The sequence below is a fragment of the Bos mutus genome, chromosome 27 (assembly GCF_027580195.1).
Source record: "Bos mutus isolate GX-2022 chromosome 27, NWIPB_WYAK_1.1, whole genome shotgun sequence".
Classification (NCBI taxonomy): domain Eukaryota; kingdom Metazoa; phylum Chordata; class Mammalia; order Artiodactyla; family Bovidae; genus Bos; species Bos mutus.
The window spans coordinates 11,402,888-11,428,493 of record NC_091643.1 but is presented as its reverse complement, the minus strand read 5'-3'; the positions used below and the strand labels follow the sequence as shown (position 1 = coordinate 11,428,493).

Sequence of the window (25,606 nt, the reverse complement as noted above, 5' to 3'; positions counted from 1 at the left end):
CATCGTGGTAACTGCTTTAAACAAGCTTGGTATGTTTACTTATGATACATGTTTGTTTATGACACACCTTATGGTCTCATATATGGGAAAGGAAATGGCAGTCCATTCTGATATTCTTGCCTGGAAAATCCCATGGACAGAGGAGCCTGGAGGGCTGCAGTCCATGTGGTCACAAGAGTTGGACACGACTGAGCAATTAAACCATCAGCATCATGGTCTCAGGGCTTCCCAGGTGGTGCTAGTGGTAAAGAACCCAGCTGCCAGTATAGGAGGCAAAAGAGACATGGGTTCCATCTCTGGATGGGGAAGATCCCCTGGAAGAGGGCATGGCAACTCACTCCAGTATTCTTGCCTGGGAAATCCCATGGACAGAGGAGCCTTGTGGGCTACAGTTCATAGGGTCACACAGAATTGGACATGACTGAAGCAACTTAGCATGCACTGTGGTTTCATATATAGGATACGTGTTGTATTTTTAACATTTCATAGAGATTATAAATAATACAGAGTTTATGAAGTGAAGGTAAAAATAAAAGTCTCTCCCCTCCTTCTACTCCCTATAGATTATTACTTTTAAAAATATTATTTTACTATAAGAAATTTAAACATACACAACAGTAGAGAGAAGAGTAATAAAAAGGAAAAAGAAAGAAAAAAAGGGACTTTCCTGGTGGTCCAGTGGTTCAGGCTCTGCACTTCCACTGCAGGGGGCGCAGGTTTGATTCCTGGTCAGGGAACAAAGATTCCCGCATGCCGCAGCCAAAAGGAAAAAAAAAAGTAACGAACTCCTGTGTACCTAGATTTTAATATAATTAAATATAATCCAGATTTTAATATAATTTCATATGTGTCTGATCCCTCAAACGCACACTGAATTATTTGGATGAAAATCCTGGATATCATGTCATCTTGCCCTTGAATATTTAGAATGAATCTCTATGACATCAGGACTTTTAAAGAAAACCTTACCCACAGTAGGCTTATTACACTTTAAAAAATTAACACTAATTCCTCAAGATTTTCACATATCTATGCAGTGTTAAAATGAGACTGTATCAGATGCCAGCATGGGGGTGTGTCTCCCTAAGGGATTTATATAGCCTGTTTTAATTATGTCCAAATTTTGCTTAAGTGATGACTTTATTTTTTTATAGTTATGTTATTTTTCAAATAATACATGATTATTTAATACCTTTGGTAATTTTAAAAGTACCAAATAGGATCCTAACAATAAAATTTTGCATTTATACATGAATCCTGCTTGATTACTTCAGTGACAATGAAACAAGATGACTTTGTGCTCATTGTTTTATTTACTTATTTATTTTCATTTTTATTCTTCTAGGTAGATCTTACTTTTTAAAATTGAAGTATAGGTGACTTACAATACTGTGTTATTTCCAGCAAAGTGATTCAGTTATATATATTCAGATTATTTTCTATTATAGATTATTATAAGATATTGAATTTAGTTCCATGTGCTATACAGTAACATAAGGTCCTTTATTTTATTTTTATTTTTTTTAGCTTTTATTGGAGTATGGTTGATTCACAATGTTGTATGTGTTTCAGGTGTACAGCAAAGTGATTCAGTTATATATATATATATATATATATATATATATATATATATATGCATGTATATTCATTCTTTTTCAGATTCTTTTCAGTTGTTCCTTGTTGCTATCTGTTTTACATACAGTGGTGTGTATCTGTGAGCTCCGCACTCGCACTCCTAGTTTACCTCTCTCCCCTTTCAAATGATGATTTTAGAAGCCAGACCCGGTTCAGCCGGTTCAGCTGTGATTCCACTCTGTGATGAGCTGTACGGGTTGGAATTGGGAGAAAGTCTTGTATGATGGTTCTGAGTTCTTCATTTTTTATATATTTTAACTATTCAAGTTTTTAGAACAGATTAATAGCAGTAATTTCATTGGAGATAATTGCTACATTGTTAGCAATTTACTTATTAGAGTTAATACATCAGGCATTAAAAGTAACTTTTTCCTTTTACCATCCTTGACCATTTTTTAGGCATCCCCATACCATCTCGGGATGACATTCATGTTGGGTGAAGGTAGGAAATGAGAGAGAAGTGAACAGAGCCTTCACTCCATTTCCCCATGTTAGCATTTTTTTTTTTTTCCTTTTGTTTATATCTTAAGATTTCTTTTAAGACAGAGGGTTAGGATTTATAGCTAAAAAATTATTTGAAAATGATTGCTGTGAATATACTGTTTGGATAAAGGCTAACATCCTTGTTTTTAAGAAATACATTTCTTCCCCTTTATACTATCTGGTATATTGCTATTTTGCTATTTTCCTATAAAACTTTATATAAAACTGAATATTTTATTTTTTATTACTAATTTGTTATTTTCTTATCTTTTGGTTGTGCTGCATGGCATGTGGAATCTTAATTCCCTGACCAGGGATCAAACCGACACCCCCTGCATTGTCAGATAGAGTCTTAACCACTGGACCACCAGAGAAGTTCTAAAACTATACCTATTTTAATGTGAGAATGTCAGATGATTTTTCTATGAATTGAACACTCAGCTCTTTTTTTTGAATATTTGGCTTTTGATTTCCATTGTATTTTAGGGGGAATGTAGTTTTTCAGGTTCAATTGTTATGTTTGTTGTTCCTTATTCTGTAGGCTTTCAACAGACCTCCCATCTCTCTTCTTATGAAATTATAACACCTTGGAAATTAACTCGAGAACGAAGAGAAGCCCCTAGGCCCTTCTCAGAGCAGGTAAGTTATCTCTTGAGAAATATGTATGTATTTCAGTTTCACTCATTTTAAGACAATAATGTTATTTTCATCACTGATTGGTTCAGTGAGTAATGTTGACCCATGCTTATGGCACTTGTGTCCATTGGACATTATTCTAGTAAAAGTGACATACTGATTCTTAGTAGCTTGTTTTTTTTTTTTTTAAAGACAAAATAATCAGCTTGAAACATAAGTGGGTGAAATAGTCAGTTAAATAAAAGTCTGTGACCAGTATAGGATGCTGGTTACATAGACCTCTGACCGTTACCTGACTGGTGATGGTTACAGTGTTCTTCTTACAACAAGAGTTCACCTCTCTCTTAGTGTATGACAGGTAGAGTACTGTATGCTGAATCTTCACTGACACTGGAGAATGTGTGTTATATGTATGTATTTTTATATCTGGGGATGTTTGCAAAAGTGAGTTTTATTGCCATATCGGAAGAAACATACTATACTAACAGTGCACAAAAATTATTTTTCAATACTATTTTTCTCTTATTGTAAAGTTCAGAAATAATGTATTTGGATATCAACTGATTTTGCAAACCTTTCAACTTCATCGAAATATAATTTAACTTTATTATGATTTACCAGTAACAAGTGATGAGGATAAAGAGTTTAGCATATTACCTCTAAATTGACAAAGTATTTCTAGCTATGAGATAGGTCGTACATTGTTTAGGGACTAGGCAGAGTGAAGAGTACACTGTAGTTAACATCAGGAACTTTCAGAGTTACCCTCCCTCTGGGCATTACCATGGATTGGGTAGATCATTCGTCTTCATTTACTTCTTTATAAGTAAGGAGTATATAACTCTAAGATCTCCTTCCAGTGGAACGGTTTATAATTTTTCCTTGCTTTGTTTTGAACTGGACATTCTCCTCTTTAATTTTGTTTTGCCTTTATCAATTTGTGTTTTCATTGTTATTTTCCCCCTTCACTTAGTAGCATAGGGACAGTGTTTTTCTGCTTCATCCTGTCTCTGATGATCTTCATCAGCTTTGCACTCATAGATACTTGGGATTGTAGTGAATGTCCCATATGTACCCTGATAAATAATCGGGAAAGAGGTGGAAGCACCATTTAAGCCCTAGGGATATGATGTGAACGAAACAGACAGAATTATGTCCCTGTGGAGCTTCCATTCTCATGGGAGGAGAGACAGAGACAAATAGGTAATATAATTGTAAGATTAATAATAGAGATTACTTAAGATGGTAAAGAGCCCATCTGCCAGTGCAGGTTAGACATGAGAGATGTGAGTTTGAGCCCTGGGTCAGGAAGATCCCCTGGAGGAGGAAATGGCAACCCACTCCAGTATTCTTGCCTGGAGAATCCCATGGACAGAGGAGCTTGGCAGGCTGCAGTCTATAGGGTTGCATGGAGTCGGACACGACTGAAGCAACTTAGCACACACGCAAGATGGTAATAATCATTGTGGGGAGCATTAAAGCAGCAAGGAACTGGGGAGTATTGGAACTGGGGTTGAGGGGTAGGAGGGTTTGTGTTTTTTAATAGGACAGCCCGGGAAGACCTTCCTAAGAAGGTGACTCTGTAGGAGAACAAAGACCAGAAGGAAGGGAATGAGCAACGCAGGCAGCTATTTGGGGGAAGAATGTACTATCATAAATTCTCAGAATTCTTCTCAGGGGAGATGACAGTGGTGTTTTTATATCCTGTATTTGCCCAAGAGCAGAAAGGAATAGAAAGACACATGCCAAAACTGTGCAAGGAGATTGGTGTTTTTGTTGCCTCTGGAGATGGAGATCCCCACGCAGAATTTGGAAGTAGAACCCTAGGACGTGGATCCGGTCTCAGCCTTAGGAATCAGATGCTGAAGTACCTGAGGAAAGTGGATCCTGCTGTTTCTTGGCAAAGTGTTAACTTGGAGTCCAGAAGCAGTAGGGAGAATAATAAGCACTTATTATTTAATTATTAATTCTAATAATAAGGACACTTCTGATAATATTATTGTTCATTGAGTCCCTCCATGATTGTCTTTTTTATTAGAATTAAGTTTCTAGAGATCACATTAAGTGCTTCTGGCTAATGAAACGGTAAGTCACTGGGGAAGTTATTTTAATGTTTAAGGTAGAGAAGAGGCTCCCACAAACAGAGGATATGCAAGTTGACTTATCTCAGTTCTTTGATTCTGAGACACAGTCTTCATGAGGTACACTGTTATTTAACGTGCCGGTAATTAAGAAAGAAACAGACTGCTGCCAGTTAGACTACTTTGCCTGTGTACGATGTGTCCCAATTTCAGAGATGTTCACAGAGATGTGAGGGGGGGGAAAGTAAGTTTAGAACCGATGAAATGTGTTAAGTCCTGTGAAGATGTAAAGTCATAAAAGTGTATTAATTTCATCTAGCTTTCAGATACCCAGAACAAGGGATAATCTTCTGAAACTAAGAGGTTCATTAGATTTAAACAAAAGGAAGAATTACTTTTTACTATAGGTAATACAGGAATGGATTTATTAAAAATAATCCCTGAAGTTATAGCACAATTGCAATTGTAAATGAATTGAAGAAGACTTTAGATAAACATGTGGGTCGTTTTCCACTATAGGTTATTAAAAGAAGATAGGGGTGATCAGAGTCCATTTTTATTATTTATGGGCATATTTCAGGTTGTTTCATAAAGGAGTTCCAGTCAGTACCAAATTATTTTCATTCAGGATGGAATTTCTAGTGTCCTTTAAATACCTAAATACCTGTTGTTGCAAAGTTATTTAGAAGATAGTGTTTTATTGTTCTTTTCTCCTTTGTGCATATAGGTATCTTATGTCATTCAAGCTGAAGGAAAAGAGCATATAATTCACTTGGAAAGGAATAAGTAAGAAATTTTATTTACTTTGCCTTTTTGGTAATTTTTTTTCTTTTTTCAATACTATATGGGTTTCTTTTCTAGTTAGATATTGCTTAGTAGGTTGTTAAGAAGGTGAGACTAATAAGAGTAGAAGTATGGAAAAATCCCTACAATTTTGCATTTCCACTGACACTTAAGCAAAGGAAAATAAATCTAAAATAAAGGAAGAGAAGCTTGTACTTAAGAAAACTTTAAAATCATGACTGGCCCAACAAACCACTGAGCAGGTGGTAAAGAAGTCTTTAGTAGCTTTATCTGTCTGCTAGAGGTGCCACAGTGAAATACTACAGACTTCAATAACAGACACTTATTTTCTCCCAGGATTGGAAATCTGAGATCAAGGTGCCAGCATTAATGTCTGGTGAGGACTCTCTTCTCGGGGTGCAGACCCTTCTGGCTGGCACTCACGTGATCTCTCCTTGGCTTGTGTACAGAAGCGGGGTAGATGGAGGAGCGAGCTCTCTGGTGTTTCTTCTTATGAGGACACTAATCCCATTGGCTTAGGGCCCCACCCTTATCACCTCATTTAACCATAATTTCCTTAGTGGGCCCCATCTCCAAGTATAGCCACACTGAAGGTTAAAGCTTCAGCATAGGAATTTTGGAGGGGCCACAAGCATTCAGTCCATAAGAGTGGTCTCTCGCCCTCCTTTTTAGTTTTGGCATATTTTCACCTGATCCTGCCTTGGTAATCTGTGTACCTCTGTTGCTTTTTTGAAATTCTATGCTTCTGACTGTGCTGAGCCAACCACTGTCTTGTGGCCCATCCTTCCCTGTCTTCCTTTTCTTATGAAGCTAAACTTCCAGTATCTTTTCTTGAGAGATTTCAGAAAAAAGCAGCCTAATAGACCCATTTACATGGAGGTGTGATTGACGGGATGTAAAGTGCTGCTCAGAGATGTCTCCCAGAACCAGTAGCAGCAGCTCCTGGGAGTTTTCTAGAAATGCAAATTCTCAGGTCCACCCCTGGAATGAAGCAGAATTTGGGGAGGTGTCACAGCTATCTGTGTTTTAACAAGCTTCCATCCTGGGCGATTTTTTACTGACCCTCAAGTTTGAATAACACTTTTTATCTTAGAAGAGAATGCTGAGCTGAAGAGAGTGAGATCTCTCTGGCAGGGCTTTAGGCACTGCGACAGATTCTTTCGGACAGAGAGGCGCTTTGTGTCCTGGGCACTGTACCCGGTACTTTTTATTGTATTACTTATTAATTTTCTCAGAACTTCTGAAGTCCAGCTTGTCTCCAATGTAATGATGTCACTGTGTACAAGAATTTTTAATAGATATAAATATTTTCTACTCTTTCTATAGGAAATGGAAATTAAAACGATTTCAACATAATAACAGTTTCTTATATTCTCCTAGTTTCAGCTTATAAAGTATTTTCCTCAGCTGTATGTCATTTATTAGACTATCATATCAATTTGATAATAGAGGAGTCTTGTGGTCCTTGCTTCAGACTCAGAATGCTAAGGTTCAGGAAGTTCACTTGATTTACTCAGCATCACATAGTTTGTAAAAGGGGCACACATCCTAGTCATTTGACCTGATATCTAGTGATATATATGTGTGTGTGTGATGTTGTGTCTACATTCCTATGCCTCTTGAATTGGGGGGCAAATGGTACTTTTTCAGGCATTTGTTGAGAGTTGCCAGGTCTTTGAATGTCTTTGAGAAGCAGTCATCAAAGCTAATGATCACTAGTGAGAAAGAGTTAGGGTAGATAGCCTATTATGGCTCTGAGTGAAGAAGTGAGTATGTTTGAGTGCTTACTTTTTTCCTCCCAGGGCCTACCTTGTTTTGGACCATGAATCTCTTGGTGAAAACAATGAAGCCTCCTTACAGGGGGATGTACATAATTACTTACGTTGGGGTATTTGGCTGGGACTGGGGGGTTGTGTGGCAGAAGATAGCACACCTCTTCTCTCCCTGTGCTGAAAAAATTTAAAGATAAAATAAAGGAGTGAGTTAGATAGAAGGTTAAAATATCCCTCTCATGGTTGATGAAGGCTGGGTTAGGGGATTTACCAGAGAATGAGAGCCCAATGGACCTGTGAGTCCTGAACCCTGGATTAGGCAGATTCAGCCACTCATGTCAGCGCTGTGCACCATGGCAGTCCTTGTCCTAGAGGAGCACGGTGGAGTTTGTTCCCACTGGCAGGCAGTGACTTCTAAGGAGGAAGAAGGGCAGAGCAAGGCCAAGTACCCTCTTCAGTTTATTCTTTTTAAATTCACCACCAGAGGGAGCAAAGAGTGTGTATATGTTGGGGAGAGAGGAGAGACGGGGCAGCGATTGAACGTGGTTGAATAACTGAAACGACTCAGGACTCCACAGGCTCTCCCGAGCTCACTCAAGGAGACTTTCATAAAGGTAAAGGGGAAAGGACTCAGGACGAAGACAGCAGAGGAAATCATCGAAGGTTTAAGAACTTCCAAACGGAGTCCCTTGGGGTCCTTTCTCAGTTGTACAGATGTGCACGTGGCTTCAGATTACACATCACTGAGATATGAGTGAATCGTCACCTTTTCAGGGTAGCCCAGGCATGTGTTTACCAAGGGGGTTGTTTTATACCATACTGGTCACGTGGCTAAAGTCAGGCTGTGTAACTGATTAAACGGCATGCCAACCATCCATCTTTCCATCTCTTAAAACAGTCTATAGACGCCTGGAGACTTAGAGCCTTAAGAGTTGCATTATAAACCACTAGCTGGCACCTTGCATCCCTGACTTGTCCATAAGCCCTGAAGATAAGTATATTGCTGCTCCAATTCTGCTGCGAAGGATGCAGAGCCTTTGCTTGACCTAACTTTGGTCATGCTACTGAACCTTCTCCTGGGCCCCATCTGTACACTTTGTTGGAGGTAATCTGGTTTTAGCAAGAACCCTGCCAAGTGAGGTTAGCAAGAACCCCCCCACCCTTAGCTTCTACCATCCTTCCCAGGTGATGTCTGATCACCATGGTCTGTCTTCAGTAAGAATCCTTTTGATTGGTTTAGCCAGAGTCTCCTTCACCCCGGTGTTTCATCTTAGTAATTTTGTACCCACTGACCTCCCACCTTGCTCATGGGGTACAAATTCCCACCTGCCCATGCTATGCTTGGAGTTGAGCGTGACCTCTCTCCCCCACTATAAAATCCCATTAGAGTGGTCCCCATAACTTCTGCCAAGCTCCAAATAAGATTGGCTTCACCATCTTTAACAAGTGTCGTGGAATATTTTTTTCTTTGACAGTCATGGTGGCATGACTCAGGTAGGATCAGATTCATCACTGGACCCCTGACCTCTCACTCTGGACACCTTCAAAGCCCTCATCTTCAGTCCTGACTGATCGGGGATCCTTTGGTGAGTCTGATTCCTGAACCTTTGCTCCAGACAAATGTCCACCGAAACTGGTAAAGACAGACTTGATTCTTAAGGTTTTGAGTGTATGCTCTGAAGTTGGGTCAGAGTGCCAGGCTTCTTTCGACAGGTACTTCCTGGGCTGGCAGCTTTCCTTGGCTCCTTGTTCTGATTGGGGATTACTCCCTGGCTCCCTGGGCTGAAAGTCCCTTCCTCTTGGCTCTATGTGAGGTCTCTTTTTTCTCTTTCTTGTATCTGGCTTCTCCCATTGGAACTTCTCAGCCAACTAAACCACCTCTTCTCCCATCCTGCTGACTCTGCTATGCCAGCTCTGTCTGCTTCCTTTCTTCTTAACATGTTTTGCTGAGCATAATTTGAAACTTTGCTGGTGTCTTTGGGAAACTTGAGAGCTTCCTGGATTGACTGCTCCTCCTTGTTGCTTCTGCTCCTCCTTCCTCTTTCTGCTACCATCAGTCTCCCCCACCACCCCATTCCCTAGATCCTTTGATATGTCCCATTTCGAACCCCCACCTCCTACATCCCTCTGTCTACCCCTGACAGACTTCAGACTTTCAACTTCCATGGCAGCGCCTCAGCTTCCCACAGTCATTTTCATTTTTAGTTCCTTGCCCTCCATCAGGGGCTCTCACGAAACTCAAGTAGCTCTGAAAATAACTCTACTTGAGTCTGAAAAGAGCAAATGGAAATAGGTTGTATGACTTACATGGGTTTTGGAAACATCCAGAAAGCAGTTAGATGTTTCCTCAGTCACCTGCCTAAAAATTAGACCACGGCAAAGGAAGATTACTTACCATGGTGAAAGAAAATCTTAAAAATCTCCTCCAGAAATACTGATAGGCAGGTAACCTTAACTTGTTTTATTTGCCAGAGTCAATTCAGTTGAAAATACAAAATGGTGATAAACCACTGAGATTATATTGCTGCTTTACTAACTCATGGCTAAAATTTTAAAATGAAAGCCATGTTTTCTATTTGTGTCTGTCTGTATGTTTATATATGTCTATGTGTATGTATACATGTGAAATAGTTTATTCCTGCTGGAAATGAATCACATTAACTTATAAAATCCCTTAAATATCCAATTCAAATAGGTTTAGAGGTGGAATGAGCACTTACATAAATTATTTTCATAAAACTCTTGGGAATACAGACACTAACCCAAGTTATTTTTTAAGTTCACATGATCTCGAATAATCTTTTAGCGGTTTTTATAGTGTAGATACAATTGTTGATAAACTCTGACAGCTTCAGAGTTGTCAGTATTAAATACGTAATGCAGATATGCAATTTTTTTCTACCTTTGTTTACTATTCAGATAAGCTTATGTTATCTCTACCAGATGTTTAAGATTATAAATTATAAATTGACCCAAAGAACAAGATGTATAATAAAAAAAGGAATTGCTTGATGTCAAGCATGGCAGCTAAAAACAAAGGGGGAAGAACCATAAATATATAATTTTTTTTTTTTTTTTGCTTTTGTGATTTTTTTTATTTTTGGATACTTGCCTGATTTGTCAATAAGAAAAAAAACTTAAGCTAGCTAGTTTTGTTTAATTACTGGCTCATGAAATTTTCATGACTCATTCAAGAATAATTGTTCAGAACAAATAAAATAAAGAGATGTAAGTGACATAGAAGTTAATAAGTGAACTTTTCAATGGTAATTAAGTTTTATGTCTCCTTAAAAATGATTTAAAAATTTTTTTTCATAACTTGAAACCTAAAAGCTATACTAAATTAAAGATGGATAATCACTGACTAGATAATTTCTAAATACGATAAAATATTGAAATATTAATTGCTGAAGAGAAATTTAATTTTATTTACTTTGGCATCTTGTTTTTATGTGGTATAGAGAAGCTAATGTATTTGTGTCTGTTGATAAGCATGAGAAATTATACTATGAAAAAGATACATCTCAAGAAATTATGAAATAATGTATTCATAAATTTTCTACAGAATGATAGCATGTAGCAGACAGTTTGCAGTTGCCTGCTTTTTAGCTTTTACTGAAAATTAGGATTACTAATGACTAAAATCTAATCAACATACGTAAATGAAGCTATTAGAAATAATAAAAGTAAAGAAAACAAACTATAAGCAAGGAAAATAAGGTGTATTTTTGATAAGGAAGGATATAAAAAATATGTTTTACTAAGGGAAAAAGAATAATTTTGTCCCAAAGTAGAATAAATGGTTGTTCCAGAATGACAAAGAAGAAAAATGTGGAACAAAAACTGAGTGATATAAAAAAATTTGTGGAAAAGGGACCTTGGAAAAAGAATCTTTCCTTGTGTGGTCAAAATTGGCTATTGTTGGATGGATTTATTTGTAAGGTTTTTTGGTTTGTTTGTTTGTTTAATTTGCCTAGTATTAATAGTACATTGATGCAAAACCAGAATTTGGTTTTCTTTTTCTGTTATAACAGGGTTTTCTTAGATTATTGGTTTAGTTGTTTCTCTTTACGTTTAAGTACATAGCTTGAGAAGATAAGATGTGTTTTAAGATAATTTCCTATGTGACATGTGTTTATCAGGTCTTTGATTATGTGAGAAAACCAAATCTTCTCAGTATTAAGAGAACTAAGAGTTTTTTTTTTTTTTTCTAAATAACTATATAGCTTCCTGTGTTTGTCTTTGAAATTTTTTAATTGTGACTTTGGCTAAATGGACAGTTAAGTGTTGTTTCACAGTGACACTTGTGGTCCAGTTTAGTCAAATGTTGAAACCTTTTGGCATGTTTGACAGTTTCCACAAATCAAGTTCTAGTTGGAGTCTTTTTGACCTCAAACTAACTTTGAGATTTCTCAAATGCATCTTGGAAAATCTCAAAGGATTTGTCTCTCTCCTTACAAAAAGGGATACTGAACTAATAAGGCTTATTTGATATGTTAATGCATCTTATTTTTCATAGCAGTATAAGTTATTTGCATAAGTCAGTTAAAAATCTGCCCTTGTTGGTTTTATTACCAAGGCTTTGATTACAATGTCGTATTTGGGAATGATGTGTGTTGAATCAGATATGACTAGATAGCTTTAAGGAACTAAGGTTGACTTTAAGAAGGTAATTGTTTATGCAGCTCCCCTTGGAAAAACTGGCTTGTTCTGGCTTACAGGATTTCCTGCCTTACAGGTGAGTAAGGAAGATCACTTGTGGCAGGGCCAGGAACCTCAGGATATTTGGGGGACCTCAATAAGAAAGTTTACCCAAATATATAGATATTGTAGGCATATCTGGTGGCAAGTTCTTGACTTAGCCTCCTAGCCGTAAGAGTTGTTGGTTCCTTCTGAAATGCTCTAGCAAAGCAAATTCAAATGAAATACTATATGGTCAATCACTGTTTTTACTGTACTTATATGAATAACTAGGCCAGATTTAATGAGACCAGACTTATGTGCAAACAAATTAGTCTTACTTTATCTTTCACAGAAATGGGGGTGACTATAGAAAGAATGTGGGTTTTTTTTGTTTGTTTCAATGGAAACCTGTAGTGAACCATTGCTACTTTCATCTTGCATATTTTGCCAGCTTTACCAAATCCCGAATTCTTCTAGTTTCCTTCAGTATCTGGCTATAACCCTCTAAGTTATCATTTCCAATTTTTATCCTTTCTGACTTGGAGTCATTGAGAACTAAAATCGCCCTTTTCTTGTAACTCTAAGCTGCAGCTGGAAGATTGATGGAGCCTTCAAAAAAAGGCTGTTTCAACAGATCACGTGTAGGCAATCTTTATGCCTTCTGTGGTGTGGGCCTCTCAGGAAGTTCATCAGAATACCTGATGCTGTCACCAGTGACATTCAAACCAGGACAATTTGTCAGGTGGCCAGTGCTGCTTTCACTGTACCAACTGAAGATGCCCTAAAGAAAGTGAAAGTGAGGTCGCTCAGTCGTGTCCGACTCTTTGTGACCTCATGGACTGTGGCCCATCAGGCTCCTCTGTCCATGGGATTCTCCAGGCAAGAGTGCTGGAGTGGGTTGCCATTTCCTTCTCCAGGAGATCTTCCCAACCCAGGGATTGAACCTGGGTCTCCCGCAGTGCAGGCAGATGCTTTACCATCTGAGTCACCAGGGAAGCTCGAAGATGCCCTAAGCTCAAGTTTAAAAAAAATCTTGATGGCTGCCAACTGAGCTCAGAAACTTGGTTTCTAACCATTCAGCCTTGTTTTTCTTTTATTTTCATAACAACTCCCCTCATTAACTGCCTGACTGCTAGCTCCACCCAGTAAATATCCCCTTCTACCAAGTTCCAACAGATGATTCAGCTGGTCTGTAATCAACAAAAGACAACTGAATGAGGAAATTGGCTTGTGTTATTCAGAGGAAAGAAGAATATCATTTCTTTCCTTAAACAAGAGAGGAGACTGACAAAGATTTTTTGCTTGATCAAACTTCAGTCAGGTTTCAGAACCTTCTCTAAGGCCTATCAGTGTGGTTTATTGTAAAATCTAGTTTTAGAAAGAATTTCCCCTCTCCCTCCATATCTGATCACTCTGGTGTCTGATCAAGTTCTTTATCTTCCACCCCACTTCCCCGCCCAGTGATGTCTGGTTACCCTGGCTTGTCTTCAGCAAGAATCCGTTAGGTTGGTTTAGCCAGAATGCTCCTCACCCCTGATGTTTCCTCTTAGGAGTTTTCCATCCACTGACCCCCACTGTGCTCCTTGGCTAAAAAATCCCAATTGCCCATGCTGTATTTGCAGTTGAGCCTGCTCTTTCTCCCCACCCCGCTGTAAAATGTCTTTGAGGTGGTCCCTATACTTAATACCAATAATAAAGTCGACCTTACTGTCTTCAACAAGTGTCATTGGATTTTTTTTTTTGTAATAAAGCTAACCCTGTTTTTGCACGTGTGGTTTACACTGTGGATCTCCCTTAACATGGGAGGAAGATTCAAGGATCAGCAATAATTGCTTCTTTAAATAATGGACAGAAATTTTGCCCCTGTACTTAGAGATTAAAGGCAATGAGTGCTGCTTCTTTATCCAGGACATTTAAAAGAGGGTAAAATAATTTATTTTCTTCTGGAAATATGATGTACCATGTAACCAAATTTATACTTTTCCTATGAGACGAATCAGAAAACTTTAAGGACATTACAAATGTTTTTTGCAACCAGTGTTTTATGACCATGAGAACAGATGCACAACTCAAACATTTCTTTCTGATTGGAATGTACACGATTTCAGATGCAAGTGCATTCATGGGCTTTATGTTTTATGGCAGCTCCTTCTTTAAACAACAATTTATCAGGTGAATGTTTTTATTCCTGCTCATCTCTACTAGGAATAATGTCTTATAAAAGTTGTTTTCTTAGCTGTAAAGAGATAAAATAATCTTATATGGTATGTTTTATTCTTCCTGCAGAGACCTTTTACCCAAAGATTTTGTAGTTTATACCTACAACAAGGAAGGGGCTCTGATCTCTGACCACCCTAGTATACAGGTAATTTATTTTCCTCTTGACCATATACAGAATTTAAAACAATTATAATTTTAAAGTGCATTCTCTTCAGCTGCTCTGGACTGTTACTTGAGGGCGTCCTTTGATATGATAATATATGGTGTTGTCCTGGGGTGGGAGTGGTGGGTACATTGACATAGATTAAACTGTACCTTATAGCTCTTCTGGTTCTTCATGGTCAAGTGTTTTTTTAAAAGACCAGGAAAATAATCTTCTACCTTACTGATCATGAAGGGGAAAAGTTTGATTTATATTTTGATTTTGCTGAAACTTGATGAATAAAGCACATCTCAACTTCCTTATTAAACCATTAGTTTAATTAGACTTACCATTAGTGAGTGAAGTGAAGTCCCTCAGTCGTGTCCGACTCTTTGCGACCCCATGGACTGTAGCCTATCAGGCTTCTCCATCCATGGGATTTTCCAGGCAAGAGTGCTGGAGTGGATTGCCATTTCCTTCTCCAGGGGATCTTCCCGACCCAGGAATCGAACCCCGGTCTCATGCATTGCAGGCAGACGCTTTACCATCTGAGCCACCAGGGAAGCCCGAAGAACAAGCACTTGTTTGCTATTAGATATTCTACTTTTTTGTTGAGAAAAGAAGTGTGGTCCTCTCTGCATTAGAGAACAGAGTATTCCTGAAGATGCAACTGGAGGAATATGTGAAATAATTGACAGATGTTGACTTTGGCTTTATGTATTATTTATTTAGAGCAGAAGCATTTCTAATTTTAGTTGGAAATAATGTCTTAAAGTCCCTTTTAGCAGTTAGGTATTATCTGTTATTATTATTATTTATTTTGCTATAGTTTTCAGGAGAAATATTTACCCCTGTTAAGCATGTATTGTTTTTCCTCTGAGTTTTGTTAAATTTTGCTAGATGGAGTTGTGTTAGTTTTGTACTTTTGCAGTACTCTGCAAATAAATAGAAGGCAAAGCTTTATTTTAGATGATTTATGAGACTTTTTTAAAAAAAGGCAATGCTGACTTAGACCTATCCTTTTCTGGCCAATTTTCTGATTTTTTTTATCTTAGTGTTCTGTTTGTTCGTTGTTTTATTTTATTTTATTTTTTTGAAAAGTGCGTGTTTTATTTGTTTTATTGTTTGTCTGGTGTTGAACAGCAAAATAGTAGAGCAGTTTAAATGTATTGATAGCATTATCCGGACCGCAGATCATCCATTCATCCATCCATCCACCCAGTCATCCTTCTGAAGATTACTATAGCATAAGACCAAAGACCACATAATTTATGCAACTCAATGAAAGCAGTGGTTTTTTAAAAAGGCGTTCTTTTTCTCTTGGAGAGGTTTCTTGGCCTGGATTTTGGTGACACACTGCTTGGACTTGATTCCTGTGTCTATTATTTATTTGCTGGTCAAGTTTCTTTAACCTGTTTGTGCCTTAGTGTCCTCACCTTAAAATGGTAATAATAATTGTAACTTCATGTGGTTATTAGAAGTTTAAATGAGTTAATACTGGTAAGATATTTACTAGTCAGTCTAACAACTATGAATTCAGTAAATACTTTTTGTTGCTATTATTGAAAGTTTATATGCTTAAAACTGCTAAAAATAGATTCAGTTACATGGAAATTTATGCAACTTTTATAAAGTATTGTGATTATGTTTTCTTGAGTGTTTGAAAAATATAAACTAAGATGAAGCCTTTCACTTATTGGCTATTGAATATAGATAGTTTCAGATAGATAAAAATGGAATAATTCTGAATTCAGATAGACAAAATTGTGACTGTGGATCTGAGCTAGCAATTAAAACTTTGGTACTAGGATTTTTCTGTGTGTGATAACATTGTGAGATATCATGGTGACATAGACATTTAACGTTAATAAAATGCAATTAAGTTGGACTCTGTGGGAGAGAGTGAGGGTGAGATGATATGGAAGAATGGCATTGAAACATGTAAAATATCATATGTGAACTGAATTGCCAGTCCAGGTTTGATGCATGATACAGAGTGCTCGAGGCCGGTGCACTGGGATGACCCAGAGGGATGGGATGGGGAGGGAGGTGGGTGGGAGGTTCAGGATGGGGAACACATGTACACTCATGGCGGATTCAAGTCAATGTATGGCAAAAACAATACAATATTGTAAAGTAAAATAAATAAATTAATTAATTTAAAAATGCAATTAAGTCACACTGAAAAATGTAAATGCTTTCCCTTGTGATTCTTCTATTTAAATTAATTTGTAAATCTCTCATGTGGCTTTCAGCATCTTTTGCAAGGCCATATTTTTTACAAAGAAACACAGTTTTAATAACCACTTGATATGAGTTGCTGTGTGAAGTCAAAACTCCAAATTAGTCTTAGACCTTTGGGTACCTTGCAGTTCATTAGAAAGTGCCTTAACTAACTCCCTCTTTGCTCTGTAAAGACTGCCCCAAGCTCTCTGGCTCTTGTGGTAGGAGGTTATTCTCAAATAGTTGTGAGTACTTCTGCTTCCAGTAGTTGAGTATTTTCGCGTGTAGTTTGTGTGTTTCCAAACTGTTTATGCCATTTTACCTTTAGTATAATCATCAGATGCAGTTAGGTGTTTTGCAAACTTGCAAAATAGGATTTGTTGTTTTTTTAAAAACTAAATGGAAGGTTTTAGAAATATTTGGTAAAACCAAGTTATTAAAGAAATACCATCAAGCTGGTAGAGTAAGTGATCAAGTGCTAAATTTCAGTCATGTCAAATGATGAGCCCTTCTATAGTAATTGAAGTGAGAAGCTTTACTGACAAATTTAACTTACAAACTTAATTTTGTGAGTTACTGTGTTACTATTTTGTAAGTGCTACCCCATCTGTAATAGAAGAGATATTTTTTCCCCCTCTGGTGAGAAGACAAACTCAAAGCTAGACTTTAACTTCAAAGTGCTAGAAAGAAAAACAGTGGTTGTAAATAACCCCACACTGGAAAAAGCTGTAAAATGTTGAAATTTAGCCTGTGTTGTTTAGTGCATAATTTTTAAATTTTTTCAGAAATTCTCACATTAGTTGCAGGAATAATAGGAAAAACAGTCATGTAAACCCTTCACCTACATTCTCCAAGTGTTAACATTTATCATACATACTTTATCCTTTCCTCTCTATTTTTTCCCCCTGAAAAGTATGTTATACACCTGGTGTCCCTTTACCCTTTAAATACTTCAGTGTAAATATCCTAAAAGCAAGAACTTCAAAAGAAGTCACCATAGTATAGTTCTCAGCATTAGGAAGTTAACACTGAAGCAATACTGTTACTCAATTACAGACCTTATTGATATTTGTTTTAGTCCATTACCCTAATGATGTACTTTATAGTGAAAGAAAATTCAAGTTCATGTGTTGAACCAAGCAGTCTTCCATCCCTTTTAGTCTGGAAATCCTTGGTCTTCCCTTGTATTTCATGAAATTGGCATTTTTGAAAAGTATAGGCTGACGTCTTGTAGAATGTCCTGCAATTTGAGTTTCTGTGATACTTACTCACAATCAGATTCAGGTTATGCACCTTTGGCAGGGATCCACCCTGAAGGGTTCCCTGTATCATATCATGAGCATGTCCTGTAATTAGCTTAGTTTATCACTGACAGTGTTAATGTTAATTATTAAGGAGTTATCTGCTCAATTTCTTCTCTGCGAAGTTACTGTTTTTGCTTTTTTAGTTAATCTTTTAGGTAGATATTTTGAGGCTTTGTAACTATCCCATTTACTCACTGGCTTCAGTATTTAATATTTGCCTCAGTTGTTATGGTGGTTGTTAAAATGGTGATTTCCCTAACTTCATCAGTGCCTCTGTATGCATTGATGGTTTCTCCTACAAGAAGAGTTTTTCCTTCTTATGTGTTTACATCAGCATTGATGCACAGGTTCTTACTTTATCATGAGTGAAATTGAAGTCTTTTCATTTATATAAGGGCATTTTTATACCTTTTGTGAATTGTCTATTCAACTGTTTTGCACCATCTTCTGTTGGATTTAATCTTTCCCCTTTAAAGTTTCAAAGTTCTTTGTATTATACTATAGTACAGTTTTAGCTATGATAAAAGTTACAAATAATTCCCTCTAGTCTGTGAGTTGTCTTTTTACTTTTTCTTGGTGTTTCTTTTAATGTAGAAGTTTTAAAATCTTTTTTATTTTCTTAATGCAGTAAAAATGATCAGTCTTTCCTCCTGTTACATCAAGATTTTGAGTGATAGAAAGTCTTTCTCTACACCAGGTTAAAGAGGAATTAAGCTATGTTTTCTTTTAGTTCTTGCATAGGTTCATATTTTTTAGTGGTTCGATTCTTAATCCATTTGGAGCTTTTTCTTCTTTTAATTTTTTTCTTCCGTATGAGTGCACATGTATCTCCCCATCCTGAACCTCCCTCCCCACCCCATCCTGCAGCTTATTCTTATGTATAATGTGAAGTATGGATCTACTTTTATCCTTTCTCAAATGTCTAATCCGTGGGCTGAGCACCATTTTTAAAAGTGCATCTTTTCCTCGGTGATTTGAGATAACCACTTTTATCATATAAGGTTCCACATGTATTTTGGTCTGTTTTGAGAATGTGTTCTGCTCCACTGGTTGGTCTCTCAGTTAATGCACCACCAGGACCCTACTGTTTTAATTATTAAGGGCTGATGATATGTCATAATATCTGGCAAGTTCAGTCCTCCTCCTCCTCCCCTTGGCTGTTTTTTTTTTAATGCTTTACAATTGTTTTAAAGAGGAAAAAAAAAATCTCCTTGTGTACTAAAAAAATCTGATATTAATAAGTGATATGCTTATATTTGGAGAGGGCAATGGCACCCGACTCCAGTACTCTTGCCTGGAAAATCCCATGGATGGAGGAGCCTGGTAGGCTGCAGTCCATGGGGTCGCTAAGAGTTGGACATGACTGAGCGACTTCACTTTCACTTTTCACTTTCATGCAATGGAGAAGGAAATGGCAACCCACTCCAGTGTTCTTGCCTGGAGAATCCCAGGGACGGGGAGCCTGATGGGCTGCCGTCTGTGGGGTCGCACAGAGTCGGACACGACTGAAGCAACTTAGCAGCAGCAGCATGCTTATATTTCCACTGGTCAATTTCTTGCTCAAAATGAAGAATAAAGAGTCTTTAATTTATCAAGATGGTTAAATGTATAACTAACAATAATAATATAATCAATATGCTTAAGCAGAAAAAGAAAGTCAAAGTCACTGTTTTTGCCGTGTGCTGAATTGTTTTCCCCCTTGGTGTCATTAGTCTGTCACAAGGTCCTCTTCTGTATTGGATTTCAGTTGGCTGCTATGGTGTCTTCTTAACCTGTGATTGAAAATGTTAAACATGACGTTATGCTGCCTTGTTCCGCTTCTAGGTTTAAAGGTTATTGGGGTAGAGTTGTTTGTACTTAGTATCCTCTGGACTGCTGCCTTAAAAATTTGGCAGAAATTCAAATTCTTTGTACCCATAGGGTGATAGTAGACAGTCTGAAGATAGTCCAAAGAATGCCATGTGATAATTATGGGATGCCAATAATAGAATTGGAGAAGGAAATGGCAACTCACTCCAGTATTCTTGCCTGGAGAATCCCATGGACAGAGGAGCCTGGCGGGCTACAGTGCATGGGGTGTCAATAGTCAGACACGACTTAACGATTAAACCAATAATAGAATAAAAAGTTTAGTTGATTGGCCTTAAATAACTTTTGGTTCTGCACTCTCTATGATGATTTTCAGCAAGGTAATACTATTTTGAAATTGACACTTTTTTTTTAATCATTTAGAATCATTGTCATTATCGGGGATATGTGGAGGGCACTTACGATTCATCCATTGCACTCAGCGACTGTTTCGGACTCAGGTAAGGAACTTTCTTTATCAGCATTTTTTCATTCCCTTAATTCTTTTCCCTTTACCTATCTCTGTCTCCAGATCAAGTCATTTTAGGGTACTTAAATTTAGATTTTACTTTGATGTTGCTGAAGGTCTTTCTAACAGTGTTTCAGATGTCCTTCTTGGCATGTTTATTTAGGACAGTATTACAGGTGATGAATTTTATTACCTAAATAAAAAAAAATTCATTTTTTGAGACCACTAAATAAATTTTGCTATTTAAAAATAAAGCATACTTTAAATTTCTGTCACCTTTTAGGTTTATATAACTTTTACTTCTGTTCTTTTATCTAAGCCTCATAATGACTGTGAAAAGGGGCTGATTGCTTCCATATTTAGGTGAGCAAGCTGAGGTTCAGAGAAATCATACCATGTGTCAAGTGAAGTGATAATAATATTAAATTTATGAAGGGCCTGGCAATATCACACTGGACTGGTTGATTGGTTACATGATTGATTGAACTAATAAATATTACTTTAAATTCTCAAGCAAACTGTATGAGATGGCGATGAGTACTATCTCCATCTAAGCTGTGACACTTGTAGAACAATTACTGTGTACCAGGCAGTGTCCTAAGTATTTTTTGTGTTCATTAAATAGTTTTCAGGACAACTCTAGGAAGAATGTCTACTAAGGCTAGTAGGAAACATTTAGGATTCAAACTTTGGTCCTCTGGCCTCCAGACTTCACACTTTAAGCCACTGTTCTGAATTGCCTTTCTTTATACAGTGATCTCACAGAGGGATTAAGTAATTTTCAGGCCAGTTAGTAGCTGTCTTGAGCTTTTAATTTAGGGCTGCCCGACTCTAAAACCTCTATTTTTCTCAACACCATGTTATCCCTTCTTACATATGTTAAGAATTAGGACTTGAATTCATGTTTCTTAATTCCTTTTCCTGTGTATTTTTTTTTTCCATCCTAAAAAACTGTGTTTGTGTAATACAACACTTAGAGGCTTGCTGCATATAGAAAATGTGAGTTATGGGATTGAACCCCTGCAGAACAGCTCTCATTTTGAGCACATCTTTTATCGAATGGATGATGTCCACCACGAGCCTTTGAAATGTGGTGTTTCCAACAAAGTAATGGAAGAAGAAACCACAAAGGATGAAGAAGAGGAGCATCCTAGTATCACTCAGCTCCTTCGAGTAAGGGACTAATGTATTTCTTCATGGCTCTGACTCAGGTTTAAAAACAATCATGTATTTGTGCATTAAACCAATACCTGTTATTACTGTGTTTTTGCCAGCTTTGTGCCAGACATTGTGATGGGTACCAGGGGATAAAAAGATGAGTAATATGTAGTTCCTGCCACCAAGTTGAGTACAGTCAGACTTCTGTGTTTTGGAAACAAGAGCTTAAGTCTTAAACAGTAACTATATTTCTTTTTGTCATTGCTCTCTAATAATCCATTACCGTGACTTTGAGAGAGCAGTGGACTTTTTAATGTGAATACCCTTTACACAGACTGGAGCTCTAAAGTGAGAGAGAGGGAGAGACAGAGAGGGAAAGAGAGAGATTGAATTTTAGGACTTTAATGATCTCAGATGTTTTCCTGGGGCACTTGTGGTATCCCTGTTTTGAGACTTCTTTAGGATTCCTTGGCTTCCTCTTGACAGGGGTCTCTTAACCTGAGCTGTTTCTGGGACCAGAGGAACCTCAGTTGCAGACAAAGGCAGCTTTCTCTGTAATGAGATGATGTCGCTGTGCCTCTACAAGAGGCTTGTGCTTCTTCTAGAGTATTTTAATTAATTCATACTAATTTATGGCATTGTTTTCATCATCTGTTCTGACATTCATTCTTTTGATTCTTGGATGGTTCTTTTTAAGTTTAGTCATTGGAAAACACTTAAATTTTAACTCATTCTATACTTTACATGGGTGCTTCCCAGGTGGCGCAGTGGTAAAGAATTTTCCTGCCAATGCAAGAGATGCAGGAGAACGTGGATTTGATCCCTGCGTCAGGAACATCCTATGGGGGAGGGCATGTCAGCCCACTCCAGTATTATTGCCTGGGGAATCACATGGGCAGAGGAGCCTGACGGGCTACAATCCATGGGGTTGCAAAGAGTTGAACACAATTGAGTGGCTGAGCATATATGCACAGTTTATGTAAGTTTTTGAAAATCACAAAGCTACTCATTTTTTAAAAGTAGCAACCTTGTATGTCAGTGCAAATTGTAACTCAATAAGACTGGAAGGAAAAAAATAAAGGAAAAGAACAAGAAAATAAAGTGCAGACCTTGTCCTTCCTTCTTGGGTTATTAGCAGATACTCTTTTTTCCACTCTTGACAGAGTAGTAGGTCATCCAATTAAAATATACTTGTATGTGTGTATAGTTTTGATATTAGAGAATCAATAATTCATCTTTGGAAACTTGAATAATTCATGTTATCTTTAGGATTTTTCTCAGAGCACTACAGATGGCATATATCACTTTTAAAAACACATGTTTTTTTGCCTTATTGATGTAGGATGTGTTAAAAATCATTTTATGAAATTCTTAGCAGACATGAAACAAGTGATAAGATCATCGTGTGTTAAAAATAGGAGTCTTATATGTAGTTGTCTTATATGTAATCTGAAGATATAGTCTTTTAACTTTTTGCTTTCCTTTATGGTGTTTGTGTTTTTTGACAGAGGAAAAGAGACATCTTGCCACAGACCCGCTATGTAGAGTTGTTCATTGTTGTAGAGAAGGAAAAGGTAGGATTGGTGACAGTTTTTCTCTTTTTTCATAAAAAGAAGGTGAGAAGTGAGGATCCCATGAAGGAAATATGAAATATATTTGTATTGGTTTTTATTAAATGACTTTTCCCTGTAATATTTATACATGATATTCATAATATGTCCAGAACTGAATGTAGCACTGACATTATCTCTACCTTTATTTTTACTGGTGATGTTTTTCCACTGTTTCTTTTGGGTGATTTGCAAATGTTAAACTTCTCCCTTCTTAGGAGGGAGCAGAGTTTAGATGATAAGTTTAGAAGGGAACAGAGGAGAATGAGTCAGCTTAGCATTTATTATTTATTTCATTGTACAGGATAACACATGACATTTTCCTTATTTATACTTAAGACTGTGCTTTACTCAGCTAAGAAAAGTTACGTAATTTATTTCAGCATTTACAAGATTATTAATTTTAGATATAACTGCTATATATTTTAACCTATAGATTATTTGAAATGTTTTATCTGACTTCCGCCAGCTTTGCTGTTGCTGTGAACCAAATTGTTTGCAGAAACTTAACACAACTGACAAGTCCTTTTTTGTAATCCGCAGAGGCAGTTTTGAGAATCTTTATGGTTTTTAAAAAAAAACCCTTATTGTATATAGACTGGAAAATAACAAGCCATACTTTTAGGAGATAGAAATGTATTCTTATTTGTTCATTATAGGTTCATTATCCTCAAGTGTAGAAAGAAGCATAAGGGAATGTGAATAAGCGTGAACTCTGTCCCTGATAATGTATTAAAGGTTCCAGTAGAATATGATGGACAAGTGATAAAAAAAGGAGACTTGAAATATTTTTTCTCATTACTTTCTCCATATAGGTAGAAAATGGTTTAAATAAAATATTTGGATTCTTATCTTGAGATTATAGAAATTTTTTTCTTATATTGCTTTGGTGATCATGAGTTTTCTTCTTTGCCTTTCAGTATGATAACATGGGAAAAAACCAGACTGCAGTGCGAGAAGAGATGATAAGTTTAGCAAATTACTTGGATAGTGTAAGTTTACTTTCTATCAGCTGGGATTATTCTGTCCTTTCCTCTCACAGCCTCTGAATAGAATTTTAAAATTGTCTAATTTGGGGCTCTGATTATTCTAGAGGATAAGTAACTCAGTCTTTCTGGGGTTTGCTCTCGAATTTGTTTTGTAACTTTTCTATGTTTAAAAGGAAAGTATAATTTTAGAGAGAGTGAGACAAATAAGAGATTTCAAATTAGCATCTACTTTATCTTTAGTGTTGAGGAGAAATTCATCAGTTGATCTGAGAAAGAAATGAGAAGTTTATTTGAGCCAAATTTGAGGATTATAACCCAGGAAGAGCATCTCAGAAAGCTCTGAGAACTGTTTTTCCCATTAGAAGTCAAAGCACAGTTATATAAGTTTTTTTGAGACAGAGGAATGTGCATTCAATGAGGTATTATTGACAGTTTACACAATCCAGACCTAAGCATCATCATGGCCCTAGCAAGGTCAAGAAGGAATGTTATCTTTAAGGAGTTGCCTTTTTGATGTTAGGAGAATGCTGCTGTTTATGATTGAGCAGGTATTTCTGCCAATGGAGAGGTTTGGTTGATGCCTTATGCAATATACAAATGCACAGTGGGGTGAGAGAGGAGGCCAAAGGGCAGAGAAAAATTTTTCTGTGTAAATTTTTCTTGTCTTGCCATAAAATATGACTTTTATTTCACAATAGGTAGACTGAGGTTCTCTGGCACTTATGCAGAGATCTTTGAATTTTTGCTGAGAGACTTATTTTAAATAAGGCTGTCTCCTGCTCTGAAACTATATATGACTCTGTGTGTGTGTGAGAGAGAGATAGAGAAGAGGGAGGGATTTGATTTGAGATTTTAGAGTTTATTCATCTAGTGGGAGATATTGAAGAATTAATGTTCCTTTTTTAAGTTTTTATTGGAATATAGTTGATTTATAATGTGTTAGTTTCAGGTATACAGCAAAGTAAATCGGTTATACATATACATATATCCACTCTTTTTTTTTCAGATTGTTTTCACATATAGGCCTTTACAGAGAATAGAGTTTCCTATACTATACAATAGGTCCTTGTTAGTTTTATATACCGTGTATATGTCAGTCCCAATTTCCTAATTTATCCCTTCCCCCCTTATCCCTTGGTAACCATAAGTTTGATTTCCTCCACCTTACTCCTGTTTTGTACATAAGTTGATTTGTACCCTCTTTTTTTAAGAGTCCACATGTAAGAGCGTGTATCATACTGAGTGAAGTCAGACACAGAAAGACAAATGTCATACAGTATCACATTTGTCTTTGGAAAAATTTAATCTCTAATATGAATATGAATACCAAACATAATAATGATGATGATGATGATGATAGTGATAATGTCCTACTGAATGTTTACAATGTACTAAAAACTGAGTCAAGTGACTTATATTTATTAACTCATTTATTCCTCACAGTATCTCTGTGAAATAGAGATGAGTTCTATAAACCTTTATCTGAAACCTTTGGGGTGCATGCCATTATACTTGTTCACTATACAGTATATGTATAACATGTAGTTCA

At 36.9% G+C, this 25,606-nt stretch overlaps 1 protein-coding gene across 1 annotated transcript in view; it reads left to right on the top strand.

Moving 5' to 3' along the window:
- ADAM9 (ADAM metallopeptidase domain 9) overlaps positions 1–25,606 on the top strand; it is a 92,687-nt gene that overhangs the window by 9,706 nt on the left and 57,375 nt on the right. The window contains exons 2-8 of the mRNA XM_005897532.2: positions 2,660–2,757; positions 5,563–5,621; positions 14,381–14,459; positions 20,216–20,292; positions 21,278–21,473; positions 22,967–23,032; positions 23,989–24,060. Of these exons, the coding sequence (XP_005897594.2) occupies positions 2,660–2,757; positions 5,563–5,621; positions 14,381–14,459; positions 20,216–20,292; positions 21,278–21,473; positions 22,967–23,032; positions 23,989–24,060 (647 nt within the window). The remainder of the gene's footprint in view (positions 1–2,659; positions 2,758–5,562; positions 5,622–14,380; positions 14,460–20,215; positions 20,293–21,277; positions 21,474–22,966; positions 23,033–23,988; positions 24,061–25,606) is intronic.